The sequence below is a fragment of the Callorhinus ursinus genome, unplaced genomic scaffold (assembly GCF_003265705.2).
Source record: "Callorhinus ursinus isolate GAN/ISIS: 27379988/994484 unplaced genomic scaffold, GSC_fseal_2.0 scaffold25, whole genome shotgun sequence".
Classification (NCBI taxonomy): Eukaryota; Metazoa; Chordata; class Mammalia; order Carnivora; family Otariidae; genus Callorhinus; species Callorhinus ursinus.
The window spans coordinates 8,958,064-8,973,955 of record NW_027397087.1 but is presented as its reverse complement, the minus strand read 5'-3'; the positions used below and the strand labels follow the sequence as shown (position 1 = coordinate 8,973,955).

General features: G+C 53.4%; 1 protein-coding gene across 2 annotated transcripts in view; it reads left to right on the top strand.

Annotated features, from left to right (window-relative positions):
• Positions 1-15,892, top strand: part of PLA2G4E (phospholipase A2 group IVE) — a 67,421-nt gene that overhangs the window by 46,934 nt on the left and 4,595 nt on the right. For both annotated transcript variants that reach the window (XM_025883553.2, XM_073876857.1), the window contains exons 4-17: positions 567-698; positions 1,513-1,553; positions 3,740-3,782; positions 4,644-4,707; positions 5,522-5,682; positions 5,778-5,867; positions 6,231-6,268; positions 7,977-8,112; positions 9,383-9,519; positions 11,762-11,984; positions 13,940-14,054; positions 14,570-14,707; positions 15,060-15,167; positions 15,687-15,890. In XM_025883553.2, coding sequence (XP_025739338.1) covers positions 567-698; positions 1,513-1,553; positions 3,740-3,782; positions 4,644-4,707; positions 5,522-5,682; positions 5,778-5,867; positions 6,231-6,268; positions 7,977-8,112; positions 9,383-9,519; positions 11,762-11,984; positions 13,940-14,054; positions 14,570-14,707; positions 15,060-15,167; positions 15,687-15,890 — 1,630 coding nt within the window. The remainder of the gene's footprint in view (positions 1-566; positions 699-1,512; positions 1,554-3,739; positions 3,783-4,643; positions 4,708-5,521; positions 5,683-5,777; positions 5,868-6,230; positions 6,269-7,976; positions 8,113-9,382; positions 9,520-11,761; positions 11,985-13,939; positions 14,055-14,569; positions 14,708-15,059; positions 15,168-15,686; positions 15,891-15,892) is intronic.

The window sequence follows — 15,892 nt, the reverse complement described above, 5'->3', positions numbered from 1 at the left end:
ACATGCAGCTTTGGGACCACCCATGAGACCTCTTTAGGGGCCTGATGAATCAAAGGACAGAGTTCAAACACCTCACCCCAAGCCCATCAGGTATGAGAATCCCTGTAATCTGCCACATCACCTTCCAGGAGCGTTAAGGTGTTAGCTTCCCTGAATTGTTGTGTTTTTTTTTTTTTTATTGGGTTTTCTAGCATTTAATGGGCTGTCTTCAGCTCCAGGGGCCCCAGTGCTGAACACAGTCTATGAGCTGGCAAGGATCTTGCTTGTTCTGCCCTTCCATCATTCTCCCAGGTGAAATGATATCCCTTACACTTCACAGGCCCTTGCCAACCTTGCAAAAGAGCAAAATTCTCCAGGAGAATCAGAGCAGAGGGTCAGGAAGTCTTCAGAGAATTAGAAAGGAGGGTTTAGACACTATCACCCCTGAGTTCATTATTCTACAAATGCCTCTCATACCTGAGCAGGGACCTCTGTGCTGTTGCCCATCCCTCAGACCCACCTCCTTCCTAGGAAAATGGGCCCGTGCAAACACAGTAACCAGACTTGCACCATCCTTTCTCCCCTAGAACGTGCTAGAGCTGAGCGTCTGTGATGAAGATACACTGACACCAGATGACCATCTCTTGACAATCCTCTATGACCTCACCAAACTCTGCTTCCGAAAGAAAACCCATGTGAAGTTCCCACTCAACCCAGAGGTGGGTGCCAGTGTCCAGGCCCTCAGCCTCCTGCCTCATGAGGAGAAGCTAGTTATGTTCATGATGCCACCCTACAGTTTCTCTCTGTGTCACCGAGTCAGGAAATGACAGTACTGCTGGCTCAGTCCCAGTGCTATGCTTACCAGCTGTGTAACCTTGCAGAATGTATTCAGTTCCTCTGCATTCTGTTTCCTCATCTGTCCAATAGCAATGATGATATGTACCACGCAGGGTTGTTGTGGTGCTGAAATAGGAAAACATAATTAAGGCCCCTAGCACCGTTCGCGGTACAAAATGGAGATGAAGTACGTGTTGGTTCCCTTTTTTTCCCCTCAGAGTCCTGCTGCTGAGATAGCCCAGGGGACGGAGGGCAGATGAGGGTAAAGAAGGGTAAATCTGCAAATCAGAGAACGTCAGAGCAGGAAAAGACCAAGGTGTTATCAATTCAATCATTCAACAAATCCTTGATTTCCTACTATGGGCCAGACACTGTTCCCGGCCCTGGGGACACGGCAGGGGTCGAGTATCCCTGCTCTTGGCCGGCTTACATTCTAGCAGGGAAAACAATGAAGTCACAACTTCCTGAAGTTACACAGCAAGAGGTGTAAAGGAATAGATGAGGGAAGGGGCCCCCATCCTTCAGAGTTGAGCCGGCTGGGGACGATATCTCAACTCTCCCTTGTCCTGGGTACGGAGCCCCTTGGGAAGGCAGGCGAGCAATGGGAAGCTGGGGGTAGAAGCTAAAGGGACATGTTTGGGGGGCAGACAGGGGCAGCCCCAGGTCACAGCTGCCTTCCCTTTATCCCCCTGCCAGGGCGTGGAAGAGCTGGAGGTAGAGTTCCTGCTGGAGGAGAGGTGAGTAGGCCCAGCCCCCTAGGATCCTGCCACAGTCCTGACTCCCAAGTGGCTCCGGGCAGGCATTTCAGAGCCTGGTCTGCCTTTTTGCTGCCCTCCCCTCTCCCACTCTCACCCCTGGCACCCCACACTGTGCCTCAGAGTCCCTTGGCAGCTTCTAAATACTGTAGGTGCCTGGGCCCCAGCCCTACTCATCCTGTTCTACTGACATTAGTTTTGCTTCAGAGATCTAGAACTCTGGCCAAATTGCCTGCTGCAGCTCCCTTGCATTCCTGAGAGTGGCCTCTGGGAAGAATTCCTGCCACATGGTGATGGGGCCTTGGAGAGGCCAGGCTGAGAAAGACGTCGGGACCAGGGGGTTTCCTCCTTGACCCTGAACTGTTAAAACAAACAGCCCCAGGGGCACCTGGGTGACTCAGTTGGTTACTTGTCTGCCTTCGGCTCAGTTCATCATCTTGGAGTCCTGGGTTTAAGCACCACGAGCCCCGAGTCTGGCTTCCTGCTCAGCAGGGAGTCTGCTTTTCCCTCTCCCTCAGCCCCTCCCCCTTGCTCATGTGCGCTCTCTCTCTCTGTCTCAAATAAAGAAATAAAATCTTAAAAAAAAAAAAAAACCTCCCCCAAACCCTGGCCTAAAGCAGCCTGTCCCCCTCTGCAGCCAACTCTAGAACCACATCAAGGAGATGCTCAGGTCCAACACCTGGGGTTATTTCTCATATCATTTTCAACCAGGAAGATGACCCAGGGTCCTAGAGATATGACTGTGCTGGGCACTCCAGTAGAACTGGGCCCCAGAGCTGGAGGTTAGGAAGGAGGAGAGGACAAAGAGAGAAGGGGAGAGAAGGAGGAAGCCTGCTCAGGACACTAGTGTGCCTTGTGATGGGGCAGCCGACCCCTCTCCTGGTAGCCCTGGTGGGATTGGCCCGGGAAGATGCCGAGGGTGAGAGGCAGGAGTTAGAACGAGGGCTTGTCAGACTCCACTCCGAGAGAGTCCTCTACCTAGGGGCACTTGGAACTCTTTGGGCTGCCTCATTTCCCCTCAACAGCTGCTTAACAAATTAAAATCAACTTTGTCTCCCATTGAAGAACATCTGGGCTCTCTCCAATTCTTGACTCAAGAAGACTTGGGGGAAAAGTCCTTTAGCTTGCAAAATGAAACATGTCGAAATTGGTAGTAAGAGTTGATCTGGAGACACGATCATCTTGGGCCTAATTTTGGCAAGGGAGGCTGTAGACTCCTATAGGCTAATTGTAAACTTGGAGACTTATATTCTTGACTTTATAACATGAAGACATTTCATATGCACCAGGCCCCTCTCCGGCTCGGTCAGAACTGTTTGTTTAATGCATGAATTAAATAAAGCCCAGAAAGGAGAATGGGTCATTTCTGCCACCAGAACTCTTTACATCTGTGGCAGGTGGCGGGCTCGGGCCTTTCCCTGCTACCTGTTTATCCTCAAAGCTCCTTACAGTTGTGCATAAAGCACAACTTATGCATCTGGTTGAGCATAAAGAATAGTCAGCCCTTTAAAAAGGTGGGGGGGGGGCGCCTGGGTGGCTCAGTCGGTTAAGTGACTGCCTTCGGCTCAGGACATGATCCCAGGGTCCTGGGTTCGAGGCCCACATCTGCTCTCTGCTTGGCGGGGAGCCTGCTTCTCCCTCTCCCTGCCACTCCCCCTGTTTGTACTCTGTCTCTCTCTGTCAGATAAATAAATAAAATCTTTAAAAAGAGAAATAAAAAAGGAACTCTTCTTTCCAACCTATACATTTATTTTTTTCCTTTTCTATTTAAAATGTATGCCACTCTTCTCCTTGACAATCCACAGATCTAAGGTTGCTTTTTTTTTTTTTAATACTGTATTCACTTGAGAGAGAGAGAGAGAAAACGAGTGAGCTGTGGGGTGGGGCAGAGGGAGGGGGGAAGCAGACTCCCCGCCAAGCAGGAAGCCCTCATGCGGGGCTTGATCCCAGGACCCTGAGATCATGGCCTGAGCCAAAGGCAGATAGCTGCTTAACCACCTGAGCCACCCAGGCGCCCTGTGATCTAAGATTTCTTAAGCCGCTATTTTTGATAAGGATCAAGGAGGCTCTGCTATCTCATTATTGACCCTGTCCAGGTTCTTTAACACCTCTTGAGAAATCAAGCAAGAATGATATAACTGACCAGGAGTTCTCATTTTGTTTTCCAGTCCCTCTCCACCTGAGATCCTCATCACCAATGGCGTGCTCGTGGTAATTTTTCCTTCCAGGTTCTGTAGCTCCAGAGGCCACACGCAGCTGCCGCTCCCAGGGGAACAGAACCATGGGAGAGAATACAGCCCACCCAAGCCCTTGTCCTAGAGCCTGCCAGGAGTCCGACTAACTAAAGCAGGCCAACGGGGCTTGGGCAGGTGGGGTGGGGGCTGGGCCCCTGCTTCTGGGGAGGCGGGAGCTGGGGTATCCATCCCCTGGCCCGGCATCCCATATCCCACAAGGGTGATCCCTCTCCTTGAGAACCTCCCCAATTAAAGCATCGACTTGGAAGCAGCCTTCTCCCAGATTCAGCCTCTGTCCCCTTTCCCCCCAGCTCCAATTCCTCTACAAGCACAAGCTCGGTGTTTTAAAAGATTTTCATAATTCAGCTATTGGTACAGACGTTTCAGTTAAATGCATCTAAAGCCTCAGGATTCGAGGAGATCTCTCCCCCAGAAATCAGTCTTTAGGAGGTTGTAGTAAAAGAATCTGACTTTTAGAAGACTATCTTGCTGGAAGTTCTCACTTCCAAAGCTCACAATGGAAAGCTCCCTCTTTTTATTTTGGACCAAATCACGCAGCTTCCATCCCTGACCTGTAGCGGAGAACATGACCCCTAGTAAACGGTGACCATATAGCCTAGATTTTTCAGGACTGCTTCATTTTCAAGTACTCCAACTCTTAATGAGATGACAAGTGTTGATTGGGTTCAGGAAATGTAGTCAGCACACCATTGTTCCCTGGAGTCGGTCCCAAATCCGACTGGCGCTGAATTTATCCCCTGGTTCATCTCCTCCATTTGGCCTGGCAGAGGGAGGGGGCAGATGGTGCTCAGACTGACCCTCCCTTCCTTTGTTTCAGTCTCGACAAGTCTCCCGCCTGGAGGTCCATGCAGAATGCCAGAGGCGGAAGAAGAGCAGGAAAAGTGAGTCCTTTGACCTCTTCTCCTGCTGGGGGGGCGGGGGTGGTGATCAGTCTTTCTTCCCACAGCTGCCCTGGGCTCAGTCCTGACTGAGCTTGGCCGGGGCTCCTCAGGATCACCTCACCCTCAGGGGTCATGAACCCCTGGCCTCCCCCCTGCTCTGTAGGGACATGCACTTCCAGGCACCCATGGGACCCTCAGAACCTCTCAGGCCTGACGAGCGCCCTGGGCCGGGGTCAGTGACACAGCACGGCCTGCTCTACCCTCACAGGTCAGGGCTGCATGCCTGATCTGGTGCACTGGTCAGCCCCAGGACAGGTGGGCACTGACAGCACCCACAGCCCCTCTAGCTGTGCCCCTTCCTCCTGGAAAGTCCTAGCATCTTATGGCGGGCAGGGACCTAAGAGACCCACAGTTACAAGAAGCTTCCGTTCACCGCCCCGTCCCATCTCAGGAGAGCAGCATGGCCGTGTGGACATGGGAGGGGGAGGGGGAAGAAGCTGTACCCCCAAACTGGTGGTATGGTGAGGGCCCGTTTTCAGTGCAGGGCACCTCCTGGAGAAGCAGAATCTAGGAGGACCTGTCCAGAGGACTCAGCATCTCAGGGCTTGCTGGGGACCTCGTCTGTCCGCATCATACACCGCCTCACTAAATGCAGATTCCTGGGCCCTGCCCGGACCTACATTTTAAGCAGTGCCCTAGATGCTTCTAAATCCCTGTCCCAGGTTCCTCCAGCTCATCAGCTTTCTCCTGGTCCAAGTTGGGGTGGAGAAGTGAGAGGCTTCTAGGGGCTCAGGCTTCTTGTCCCCTCTTTCAGTGAAGGACCTCCTGGTGACAGTGAAGGAGTCCTTCGAGCACACCCAACGCGTCTCATGCTGCCGTGAGCCCTGCTGCGCAAACCCGGCCTGCTTCCACTACCCCGAGTACTTCCAGCCCTGCCTGCACGTGGACGTGCCCAAGAACCAGTGGAGCAGCGGGGTACAAGACAGTGGCGGTGGGGCGGGGGGGACCGGTGCAGGCGGGGCTGCCAGAGGAGCCCCTCACCCCCTCACGGAACCTGCCCATCCTTCCAGCTTTGCTGTTGCTGTGCGCACAGGAAGACCAGCCCCGTCCACCAGCCCCTTGACTGCCTCCCCGATGGCCAGACGGTGACCCTGCCTGTGGTAAGGGGGCCCCTGAGTAGCAGCGCGGCCCGAAGCTCCTGTGGGAGAGGGGGAGAGCAGGAGGGGAGGGGTCGTGGGGTCGGGGGTGCCTCTCAGGCAGGGCCTCCTTAGGAGTCTTGTCGGGGAGGAGACTGCAGGCTGCGCTGTGGAGCCAAAGAGGGTGTGTAGTGGCTGAGCTCAGGATCATAGAGGGAATCCAGGAGAGGGAAGGAGGGTAGTGTGTGTGCGTGTGCATATGAGTGTGCACATGTGTGTGCTGAGTCAAGTCAGGGTAGATGGTGTGGCGAGACGCTGCTCCTTTGCTTGGGACCACTTGGCTCTAAATTGTCATCCCTGAAAGGCTGTTCATCTTTCCCTTCCCAGGGTGAGAACTGTGAATTACATATGAAGTCTACACCCTGGTAAAGTACCCTCCTTCTGTCTGTCCCTCTGATTTACTCATCCTAGGGAGTGAAACGTGGTTTTGATTTGTATTTCCCTGATGGCTGATGATGTTGACCATCTTTTCATGGGCTTACTGGTCATTTTTATATCTTTTTGGATATATCATTTATATCATTTTTAAAGTGGGTTACTTGCCTCTTATTGTTAAGTTGTAAAGAGTTCTTTTTATACTCTGAATACAAGTCCCTTGTCAGATATATGATCTGCAAATATTTTCTCCTAGTCTGGAGGTTGTCTTTTTATATTCTTGGCAATGTCCTTGGAAGCAAAGGCATTTTGAACTTTGGTGAAGTCCAGTGCATGCATATTTTTTCTTTAGTCACCTGTACTTTTGGTGTCATATTTCAGGAACTATTGCCTAATCCAAGGTCATGAAGATTTACTCCCCTGTTTTCTTCTAAGAGTTTTTATGGTCTTAGCTCTCACATTTAGGTCTATGACAGATTTTGAGTTAATTTGTATATACAGTGTGAAATAGGGATCCAGCTTCATTCTTTTGCATGTGGATATCTGGTTGTCCCAACACCATTTGTGGAAAAGACTATTCTTTCCCCTCTGAATTGTCTTGGCACCCTTGCCGAAAATCAGTGATCTACGAGAGGAACACTCAGCAACTATCAACCAGTGTTGTTATTACTGTTGTTTTATTATTTATTTCTTGTTGAGGCCAAGGAAAGAGTTATTTCCTCATAGTTGTGTCTGTAGGCCTGTGCTCGGCATGGAGGAAACATGATGGCAGAGCTCCCAGGCTCTGCTTTCAAGGACATGTGATCTGGTTGGTGACTCAGGCCACTAAGTAAGACTCGGTTCAGAAATTGTCAATGCCCATTCACCCAGAGTCCCCAGGGAACTAAGCCTGGGAGGACACCAGGGACCTAAGTAGGCAGAGGGAGGAAGCTTCTGGTGAAGGCAAGGGCTGCACAAAGCCTCAGAACCAGGACTGCTTCTGGGATCTGAAAACCTATGGGTCCTTCCAAGAAGTAGCAAATGGTGAGGTTGCACAGAGCAGCTAGGGTCTTGGCTGCCAGGCCAGGAGCCTGGACTTGTCCAGGGCAGGGATGTGGTAAAAAGAAGGCAGGTGTTGGACATGCTATGGCAGCTCCGCCCCACCTGCCTTGCGGACCTGTAGGGATGAGAGGGTGACATCAGGAATACGAAGGGGTTTTGTCAGTTGCGCAAACACACAGAAGGAGTATTTACTCCAGGAGCAGGGAGAACTTACCAAAGAATGTGAACTCCACAGGAAAGCCCCTTACTGTAAAGCCTGGTCCAGAGGGATTGGCCAAAATGATCCCAGGGCTCCTTGTCACCCATGTCTAGCCTCAGGTTGTAGAAGATACGTGGGGGCAGCCTTCCTGGACTTCCCAGATCGGGCTGAGGATGCAGAGGGTTTGATGAGTCCCCCATTTTGTCGAGGACCTGCTCAGAGTGTGTCAGGTGAGGCTTAGGGGCTTTCTGTTTGTCAGTCTCATCAAGTGCTGAAGACAGTGCTGGGAGGTAAGCACGATTAGCCCCGTTTTACAGATGAGAAAGCAGAGACCCCAAGTCACAGAAATGGTATATGGCAGAACCAGTCTTCAAGCCTACGACCCACTGACCCTAAAGCCATGTCTTCATTGTGGTGAAGTCTACAGGCTCGCTTATCAAGGTCCTCTGTCCCCGTAGCCCTCAGATGCTGGATGTGCGGCTGGGCTTCAGCCTGTGCCCCGCAGAGCAGGAGTTCCTGCAGAAGCGGAAGGTGGTGGTGGCAAAGGCCCTGCAACAGGTGTTGCAGCTGGAGGAGGACCTGTCTGCGGACGAGGTGGGTAAGCAGAGGCCTGCCGGCCGGGGCTTCAGCCCCCTCTGAGCCGAGCTTGTCCTGCCCACACCGCACCCTGCCAGCCACCCCCAAGCCCTTCTCTGCCCCAGGCTGGCCTCGCCCCTGCCTTTCCTGGGTGCCCAGCTGAGGGCTGTGCTGGATGTGATTCAGTTGTGTGTTTGCAAGGGGAGGGGCGGGGAGGGCAAAGTAGAGAGAGAAAGGAAGGAGCCCCCGCTGCTCCTCCCCATGCACCAACAGATCCCGAGGTGACTAATGAAGTCTTACTTACACAGAGACACAACGGCCTCCTCTCCCCAGCCAGGAAAACATCTGAAGCTCTACCACCTCCACTCAAAAGGCCCTGGGCTCTTTGTTCTTCAATTCTCTCTTCTCCCCAAGTAGCACACGTACACAACCCCCCAGAAAAAAACAGCAGTTGGAAACTACAAAGAAGCAGCTTCCCCTGGAGGGCCAGCTTCTTTCCATGGGGCAGAAGGTGTGCCTTTGTTAGAGCCCTTTGTCACCTCCCTGCTATGGACTGAGGTCCACACCCCCCAGGAAGCAGGTCACCCTCCAAGTGCAAGAGGATGGAGACCTGGTGCCTGAGGAGGGCTCTGATGGGACTTTAGCAGACACAAGGATCTTACTGTCCCTGCTCAAATAAAGAGAGTACGTCTTGGCAAGGATCGCCCTCCCCACTTTCCCATCTTTAGGGGAAAACACCAAGGGCATCTTAAACCTATGTAAATCCAGAGGTGACAACCCTGCTCCTTCCCACATCAAGAAGGAGCAGTGATTCCTGCTGTTGTACATACAGTATATACTGAGCACCTCTCGTGTGCCAGGTCTGGGCCTGGTGCCCTAATATCATATCCTTGCACGGAAGGAACCATTAGGGAATCTCACACTAGCTGGGTTCTCGAGCAAGTCCCTCAGCCCGCTGGACCCCAGTGTCGTCATCTGTTAACTGAGGGCTAGACTAACAGTGCAAAGAAGTCCTCCAGCCACAACGTTCTGATGGAACAAGCTGTGTGAAGCTTCGCAGCCAGTTACCCTCACCAACTACTGGGTTTGGAGTGAAGATCTAATTCTAGACCTACCAGGTGGCCAGGTTTTGTGAGTGAAAGGCAGTTTTCAGGTCACTCAGTGCCTTGCTCTCTGCTGTCTGTAGCCAGTTCTCCCTCCACCACTGTTCTTTCTAAGCTTCCGTCTGTCAGTCTGTGTCTTCTCCCACCCCGCACCGTCCCAATAGGCTGCCTCTGTGTGCTCCCAGGTACCGCTGATAGCCATCATGGCCACTGGGGGTGGAACAAGATCCATGACCGCCATGTATGGCCACCTGCTGGGGCTGCAGAAGCTGAACATCCTGAACTGTGCCAGCTACATCACTGGCCTGTCTGGGGCCACCTGGTAAGGAGCTGGCTGCCACTGCCCAGTGGAGCCCAGAGCAAGCACTAAACAGGCTAGCCACGGGTCTCTGGTGAAGCTCTCCCCACCCCCAGGTAGCGTGACTCACAAAACTTGGGCAGCTCTACCCCTTACAGCTGTGTGACCTTGGGCAGCAGCTTCACTTCTCTGAGTCTCAGTTTCTGAATCTGTAAAATGGTTCTAACAATAGCACTGACCCCATGGGGTCGCTGTGTGAGGCTCTCCTAGTACCGGGTGCCCTGGGGCTGCAGCAGGGACCCGGAAACACAGTGGACCCGGAAACACAGTGGCTAGGATGCATGAACCACTCCCGCCACTGACCCATCCTGCCGGGAAGATGCAGTTGCCCTCTCCAAGCACGCCAGCTCTCCAAGGCCACGTGGAGCCGGCCCAGCTACTCTGGCTGCCCCCCCCCCCCCCCCCCCCCCCCACCTTACCCTCCCACCCCCCTCCCCTGGCAGCTCCCTCACTCTCTGCTGGTGAGCAAGGACAGCAAGCCAACCAGCCCCCCCGCCCCCACAACATGAGGCCAGTGTGAGGTCAACTTCTCCACAGGAGCCACCGTGCCTAGGGCCCACACTGCTTGTAGAAGCCCAGAAAAATGTTTTACCTTCTTTTAAGATCAGGAAAAAAAAAAAAAAGAACTTCTCACCTGAGAACAAATATAACATTATTATATTTGTTTTTATACAACAATCATAAAACATAATTTTTAATATTTTTATGGTGGAAGAGGCCCACCAAGGTCATAACACAGCCCTGGCCGGGGACCCTTGACCACGAGGGGCTGCAACTTCTACCGTCAGGGACTGGTGGGCCTCTGAGCCCTCGAGGTCCCAAGCTGGCCCCTCATCCCGGAGGAGCTCTAGGTAACTTTTATCTGAGCAGTGGACGTGAACTTTCCCTAGAAAGGCCAAGGGCTGCTGGTGCATCAGGAGCTCAGAGGCTTCAGCCCAGACGGGACAGGACAGCTGACGTTTATTGGCGTGGCTCATGGGTGGTACGCTAAGGAGATAAAACCTGCTTCCCTCAGGGCCCAGGGGTGCCTGCATCCTTCTGAGCAGGAGACTGGGAGGAACTTAGGGGGAAGTGGGGGGAGGGGAAGGGTCTCCTGGTCTGGGAGAGCACTGGGAAGTATCCTTTTAAAATCAATCATTTCTAATGGTTTTGAAAGCTCTTTAAACATATAAAAGTAAGAGTGAATCTTATGGAGAGCAGGTTGCTTTTTGTCCATGAAATCTCTTGACCAACCCCCACCTCCCCAGACCAGAAACAAGCCCTGTGGAGGAAGAGGCCACTGTTCGGACAACAGTGATGCTGCAGACAAAGTCACCTAGGGCACGGGGTTCCAGGGTCCTGACATCGACAGAAAGGCTGGGTCCAGGCCAAGAAGAGACCCGGGGCTAGAGGGGTCTCCGTCTTTGCTTTACTCCTTCCCACTGCCCACATATAAGTTCAGAAGAAGCAGGGGAAGTAAATCTTTCGCCAGCATCATAATTACGGGAATGAGTGTGGCAGAGTGGAAAGAGTCCAGGATCTGGAATCAGCCAAGCCTGGGTTCCAATGTTGGCCTCACCGCTCCACGACCCAGCACACACTTTGTGCTGGCCACTGTTCAAACCACTTTAAATTGCATTAACTCGTGTGATCTTCACAATAACTCTTTGAGGTAGGTACAGTCACAATTCTCTCCATTCCACAGATGGGGAAACTGATGTGAAGAGCAGTTAGATAACTTGCCCAAGATTACACAGCTAGTGAGTGGCAGAGTCTGGTTTTGAACCCAGAAAGATCTGGGTACAGAATCCTCACTCTTTTTTCTTTTTCTTTTTTCAAGATTTTATTTATTTATTTGAGAGAGAGAGAGAACACGAGCAGGGGGAGGGGCAGAGAGAGAGGGGGAATCAGACTCCCTGCTAAGCAGGGAGCCCGATCCAGGGCTCGATCCCAGGAGCCGGGATCATGACCTGAGCCGAAGGCAGACACTTAACTGACTGCACCGCCCAGGTGTCCCCAGAATCCTCACTCTCAAGCAACATGCTATACCTGGCACATGGTGGCCATTGTGACTATGAATAATAACGTTCACCCCTTTCCTCCAGGCTCCTTCCCTGGTGAATTAGGGTCTCCCACGATCTGTCCACCTTCTCTCTGGCCAGGGTCCAGTGTTGATTGGACCTGGACTGGCTCAGTTCTATCTCCATGTGTGTCTCTCTCTCTCCAGGACCATGGCTACCTTGTACCATGACCCTAACTGGTCCTCTAAAAACCTAGAGCCTGCCATATTTGAGGCACGGAGGCACGTGGTCAAGGACAAGATGCCCGCCCTGTTCCCAGACCAGCTCTCCAAATTCCAGGAGGAACTTCGGCAGCGCAGTCAGGAAGGCTACAAGGTCACCTTCACAGATTTCTGGGGCCTGCTGGTTGAGGCCTGTCTGGGGGATGAGGTAGGTGCTCAGCTTCTTCTGAGGTCCAACCTGCCCTGGCTGATGACCAGCTGTCTCTCTTCATGGCTGGGACGGGTGGGCCGGGGACGGTTCTGGACTTACTTCTCATGAGAAGGAAGTTAGCTTACACCTGTAGATTCATCTGTGGACAGTAGGAAGCATGAGGCGCCCGAGCGCATGACGGAGGAAGATGGTGGAATTGTCTTCCCACATGCCTTTTGTGTATGACTGAGACCCTTGTGGTGGGGATGGCTTAGGAGCAGTCCTGCAGAGCGGCAGCATGTCCTCTGAGAGCCATGCCAAGACACCAGGAGAGAACACAGGGAGGGAGCTGGGGGAGGCTGGAGAGGCATCAGACTGCGATACAAGTCTGACCCCAAGTGGAGGAGAGAGGGAAGAAGGGCTGGGTGGAAGCCTCCTAGACTGCTGGTCTGGAAGGTTCAGCAAGGCCCCTGGAGAGTCCTCCAAACAAGCTGTCTGTCAGAGGAGTTTGGTGCCCGCCATGGGCATAAATGGGCTGCCTCAGGATCCCTGCTGTTCTCAGTCATGTGCTGGTCTAGATGCAGGTCATTCCTAAAATGAAGGATGACCTGAACCTCATCTTCAAAGTGCATTCATTCCTTCATTTTTTTTTCTTTCAAAAAAAATTAAGTACCTCCTGCACGTCAGAAACTGTGCTAGGCAATGGGGATTCAGAACTGAGGCACTCACGGCTTTTGATGGAGCCACCCACCCTCCCCCTCTTGATAATCCACCATCTAATCTGTGCTCATGATGAAGCAGGGCAGGCGGAGACTGAGGGCGTTGGCCTTTGGATTCAGGCGGGATAGGATTTAAATCTGGGTCCTGCTTTGTGCTATTCCTTAAATGGGAACTACATCAATGAGCGGTAGTTAATATTTCTAGCAATACTTAGTGCTCCATGTGATGAGGAGGAAAGCACCCCGGCTTTTGACAACAGACATCTGAGTGTTGCCTGGGGTTTGGTATGAGGAGGAGCCAAGGTTCCCAGGAGAGCAAGTGTAGGATTGAAATTAGGAGGTCTCTGCTGTTCCACTCTGGCCAGGGCAAGAGCCTCTTTCCCTTGGGCCCCCTTGACAGTGAGTATGGACTGGGTTCTTCCCTGAGTCTATAGTTTTCTCTCTACTTCCAGGACTTAGCTCCGTAGTGCCCCGATCTCTGGGCCATTATGTTAGGCACCCTGCTTGCCTTTCAAGGGAAGCCTAAGAGTTGTTTGTCCCACAGGTGTGTTTAGCAGCCCACACAAGGTTGGGGTCTTCACACACTTGAACAACCAGGGATGGGCACCCAGCAGGCAGCTGCTTAGAGCCTAGGGTCAGAGCGTGGGCTCTAGCCCCTCAACTGGCCTGTCTATACTGGCTGATTCATTTCGGGAGGTGGCTTGTGGCCCTGGCTGATCTGCAGGCTCCCCTCTGATTTGGCAGCACCATGCTCTGGGGACTCAGAGGGACCTTGGCTGACAGCTTGTGCACCATTTCCAAGCCTTTTGTTTAAATTTTCTTACAAGCAGCTTTTTCCCCCTCCCAAACAAATTTTATGAGAGAGCCTAACATGCAAAGCAGATAAGAAAAATGGACCTACTCCAGGGTACATCAGGTGGAAGATGATGGGGATGAAGGGGGACAGTGGTGGCCTTTTCCGCCCCTACCTTTTCCTGCTCTGGTCCTTGAGACTCGAGGGGAATCCTGGGACTCTGAGGGACAGCCCTAAGCTATAGATTCAGTCCCACTCCCGTCCAATACGTCTGGGATGGTGACTAGCCCAGGGACGAGCGAACGTTGTACGGGTACATTGACTGGTGTTGGCTGGGACCTGCACAGCCGCCAGGTGGGCTCAGGAATCGGGAAATGGCCTGCTGGAGGTCCAGACCGTCCCCCTTATTCTGCACTGTCCCCAGGCTGCCTCTGCTCCTTCACCATTTCATTTCCCCACAGAGAAATGAATACAAACTGTCAGATCAGCGTGCTGCTCTGTGTGAGGGCCAGAACCCCCTGCCCATCTACCTCACCATCAATGTCAAGGATGATGTAAGCAACCAGGATTTCAGAGGTAACACTGGTGGCTAGAAATTTATAAGGGTGTCCCTTCTCGGCAGGCAAAGGTACCCAGCGCCCCCAGCACACGCACAACCCACCACATACCTTTACCACCCTCCATCTCGACTTTGCTACCCCTTCTGTGTGGATAGATCAGGCTGGTGGGGGCTTGTGGCTTTTCTAGAAGCAGACGTTTGATGGGACGGGGCAATAAAGTTATGAAGGGAAGGGGTTCTAGATATTTCTTAAGGTGCCCAGAATGAGGGACTCTAGAAAGCTGCCCCGATTCGAGGTCGGTTGTGGTCTCTGTTTATCCGGCTTGGTGGAGCAAATGAACAATGCAGGTGGCAAGGGGGTTTTGCCCGGCCAGCAGAAACCAGTCATGGGCGCCCCCTTGTGCCTTGTGGGGGGACTGTGGCATCCCTGTCGCAGGTCCCCCAAGGCCCCGGACCTGTAGGAGCCCTGAGGAGGGAGGGTTGGGCTGTCCAGGCTGGAGACTGACACCCCACCCTGCTGCTTCCTGGGCAGAGTGGTGTGAGTTCTCCCCCTATGAGGTGGGCCTGCAGAAGTACGGGGCCTTCATCCCCACCGAGCTCTTTGGCTCTGAGTTCTTCATGGGGCGGCTGATGAAGAGGATCCCAGAGTCGCGGATGTGCTACATGCTAGGTGACTCCTGGCCCGGGAGGCCCGTGGGGACCCCGCCCCATGCTGGGCAGGCCCCCCTCCCTTTGAATTAGAGGAGTGACAGGGAGGCCTGCTCCGTTCCCCCAGGATCTTGTCCTGGGTGCTGGTGCTGGTTTGGGTTATCCCTTGAGCATGCAACCCTCCTGCATTTGCCAGCATGCCCTCATCCGTCATGGGGGTCCCGCTGCCCTGTGGGGGGAGGGGAATCAAAGTCTGTCTCACCCCCTGAGCAGCCCAACTGGGAGGGAACATCAAGGCCAAGGTAGAAGTAGTCAGTGTTTGGGTGGCTGGGGGCTCTGGGGCAGAGGTGCTCACGGCTGGCCCTGCCCCCTAGGCCTGTGGAGCAGCATCTTCTCCCTAAACTTGCTTGATGCCTGGAATCTGTCCCAAAGCTCAGAGGAGTTTTTCCACAGATGGACCAGGGAGAGAGTGCACGACATCGGTGGGTGACCCCACTGGCTTCCCCTCTTGGCTGGGTGATGCGGGGGAGGGGAGGATCACAAACCTAGTGTTTCAACGTCGTCATCTCTGTGGTTCAGAGATGAGAAAGCAGCTAGGGTGGGGTGGTCCCTGCCTGAAGGGGACGGTGATCAAGTCTCCATCACAAGTTTCAGGGGTCCGCCCGGGCCTGGCTGGGGGTGGAGGAGGGGCCAGCAGAGTGGTACAGTGCCCAGGAGGGCCAAGGGGGTAGGGATCCACAAGCACAGTTACAGGGGTGCTTCTAGATTCCCGGTCCTCTCTGGGACCCGCCCCCCTTACCTGTCATCACTCCTCTTCTCCACCACCCTGTCCCTGGTCTCTAAGTCTCCAGTGCCAGGGCCTTAACAACTAGGCAAGGAAGGTGTGATCTGCACTTACAGTGGCTGACCCCTGGGTGCCGGGTAACCATGCAGGCTCTGCTTGGGCCACCCGGGGACCCCAGCTCTTGTGACCCGCCTTCCACCCTCCCTCTCCCCTGCAGAAGATGAGCCACTCCTGCCTGAAATCCCCAAATGTGATGCCAACGTCTTGGACACTGCGGTGGTGATCCCAGGGTCGTGGCTCTCCAGTACTTTCCGTAGCATCCTCACCCACCGGTCCTTTGTGTCTCAGTTCCACAACTTCCTGTTGGGCCTGCAGCTGCACACCGACTACCTCCAGAACAGCCAGTTCTCCAGGTGGAGAGGT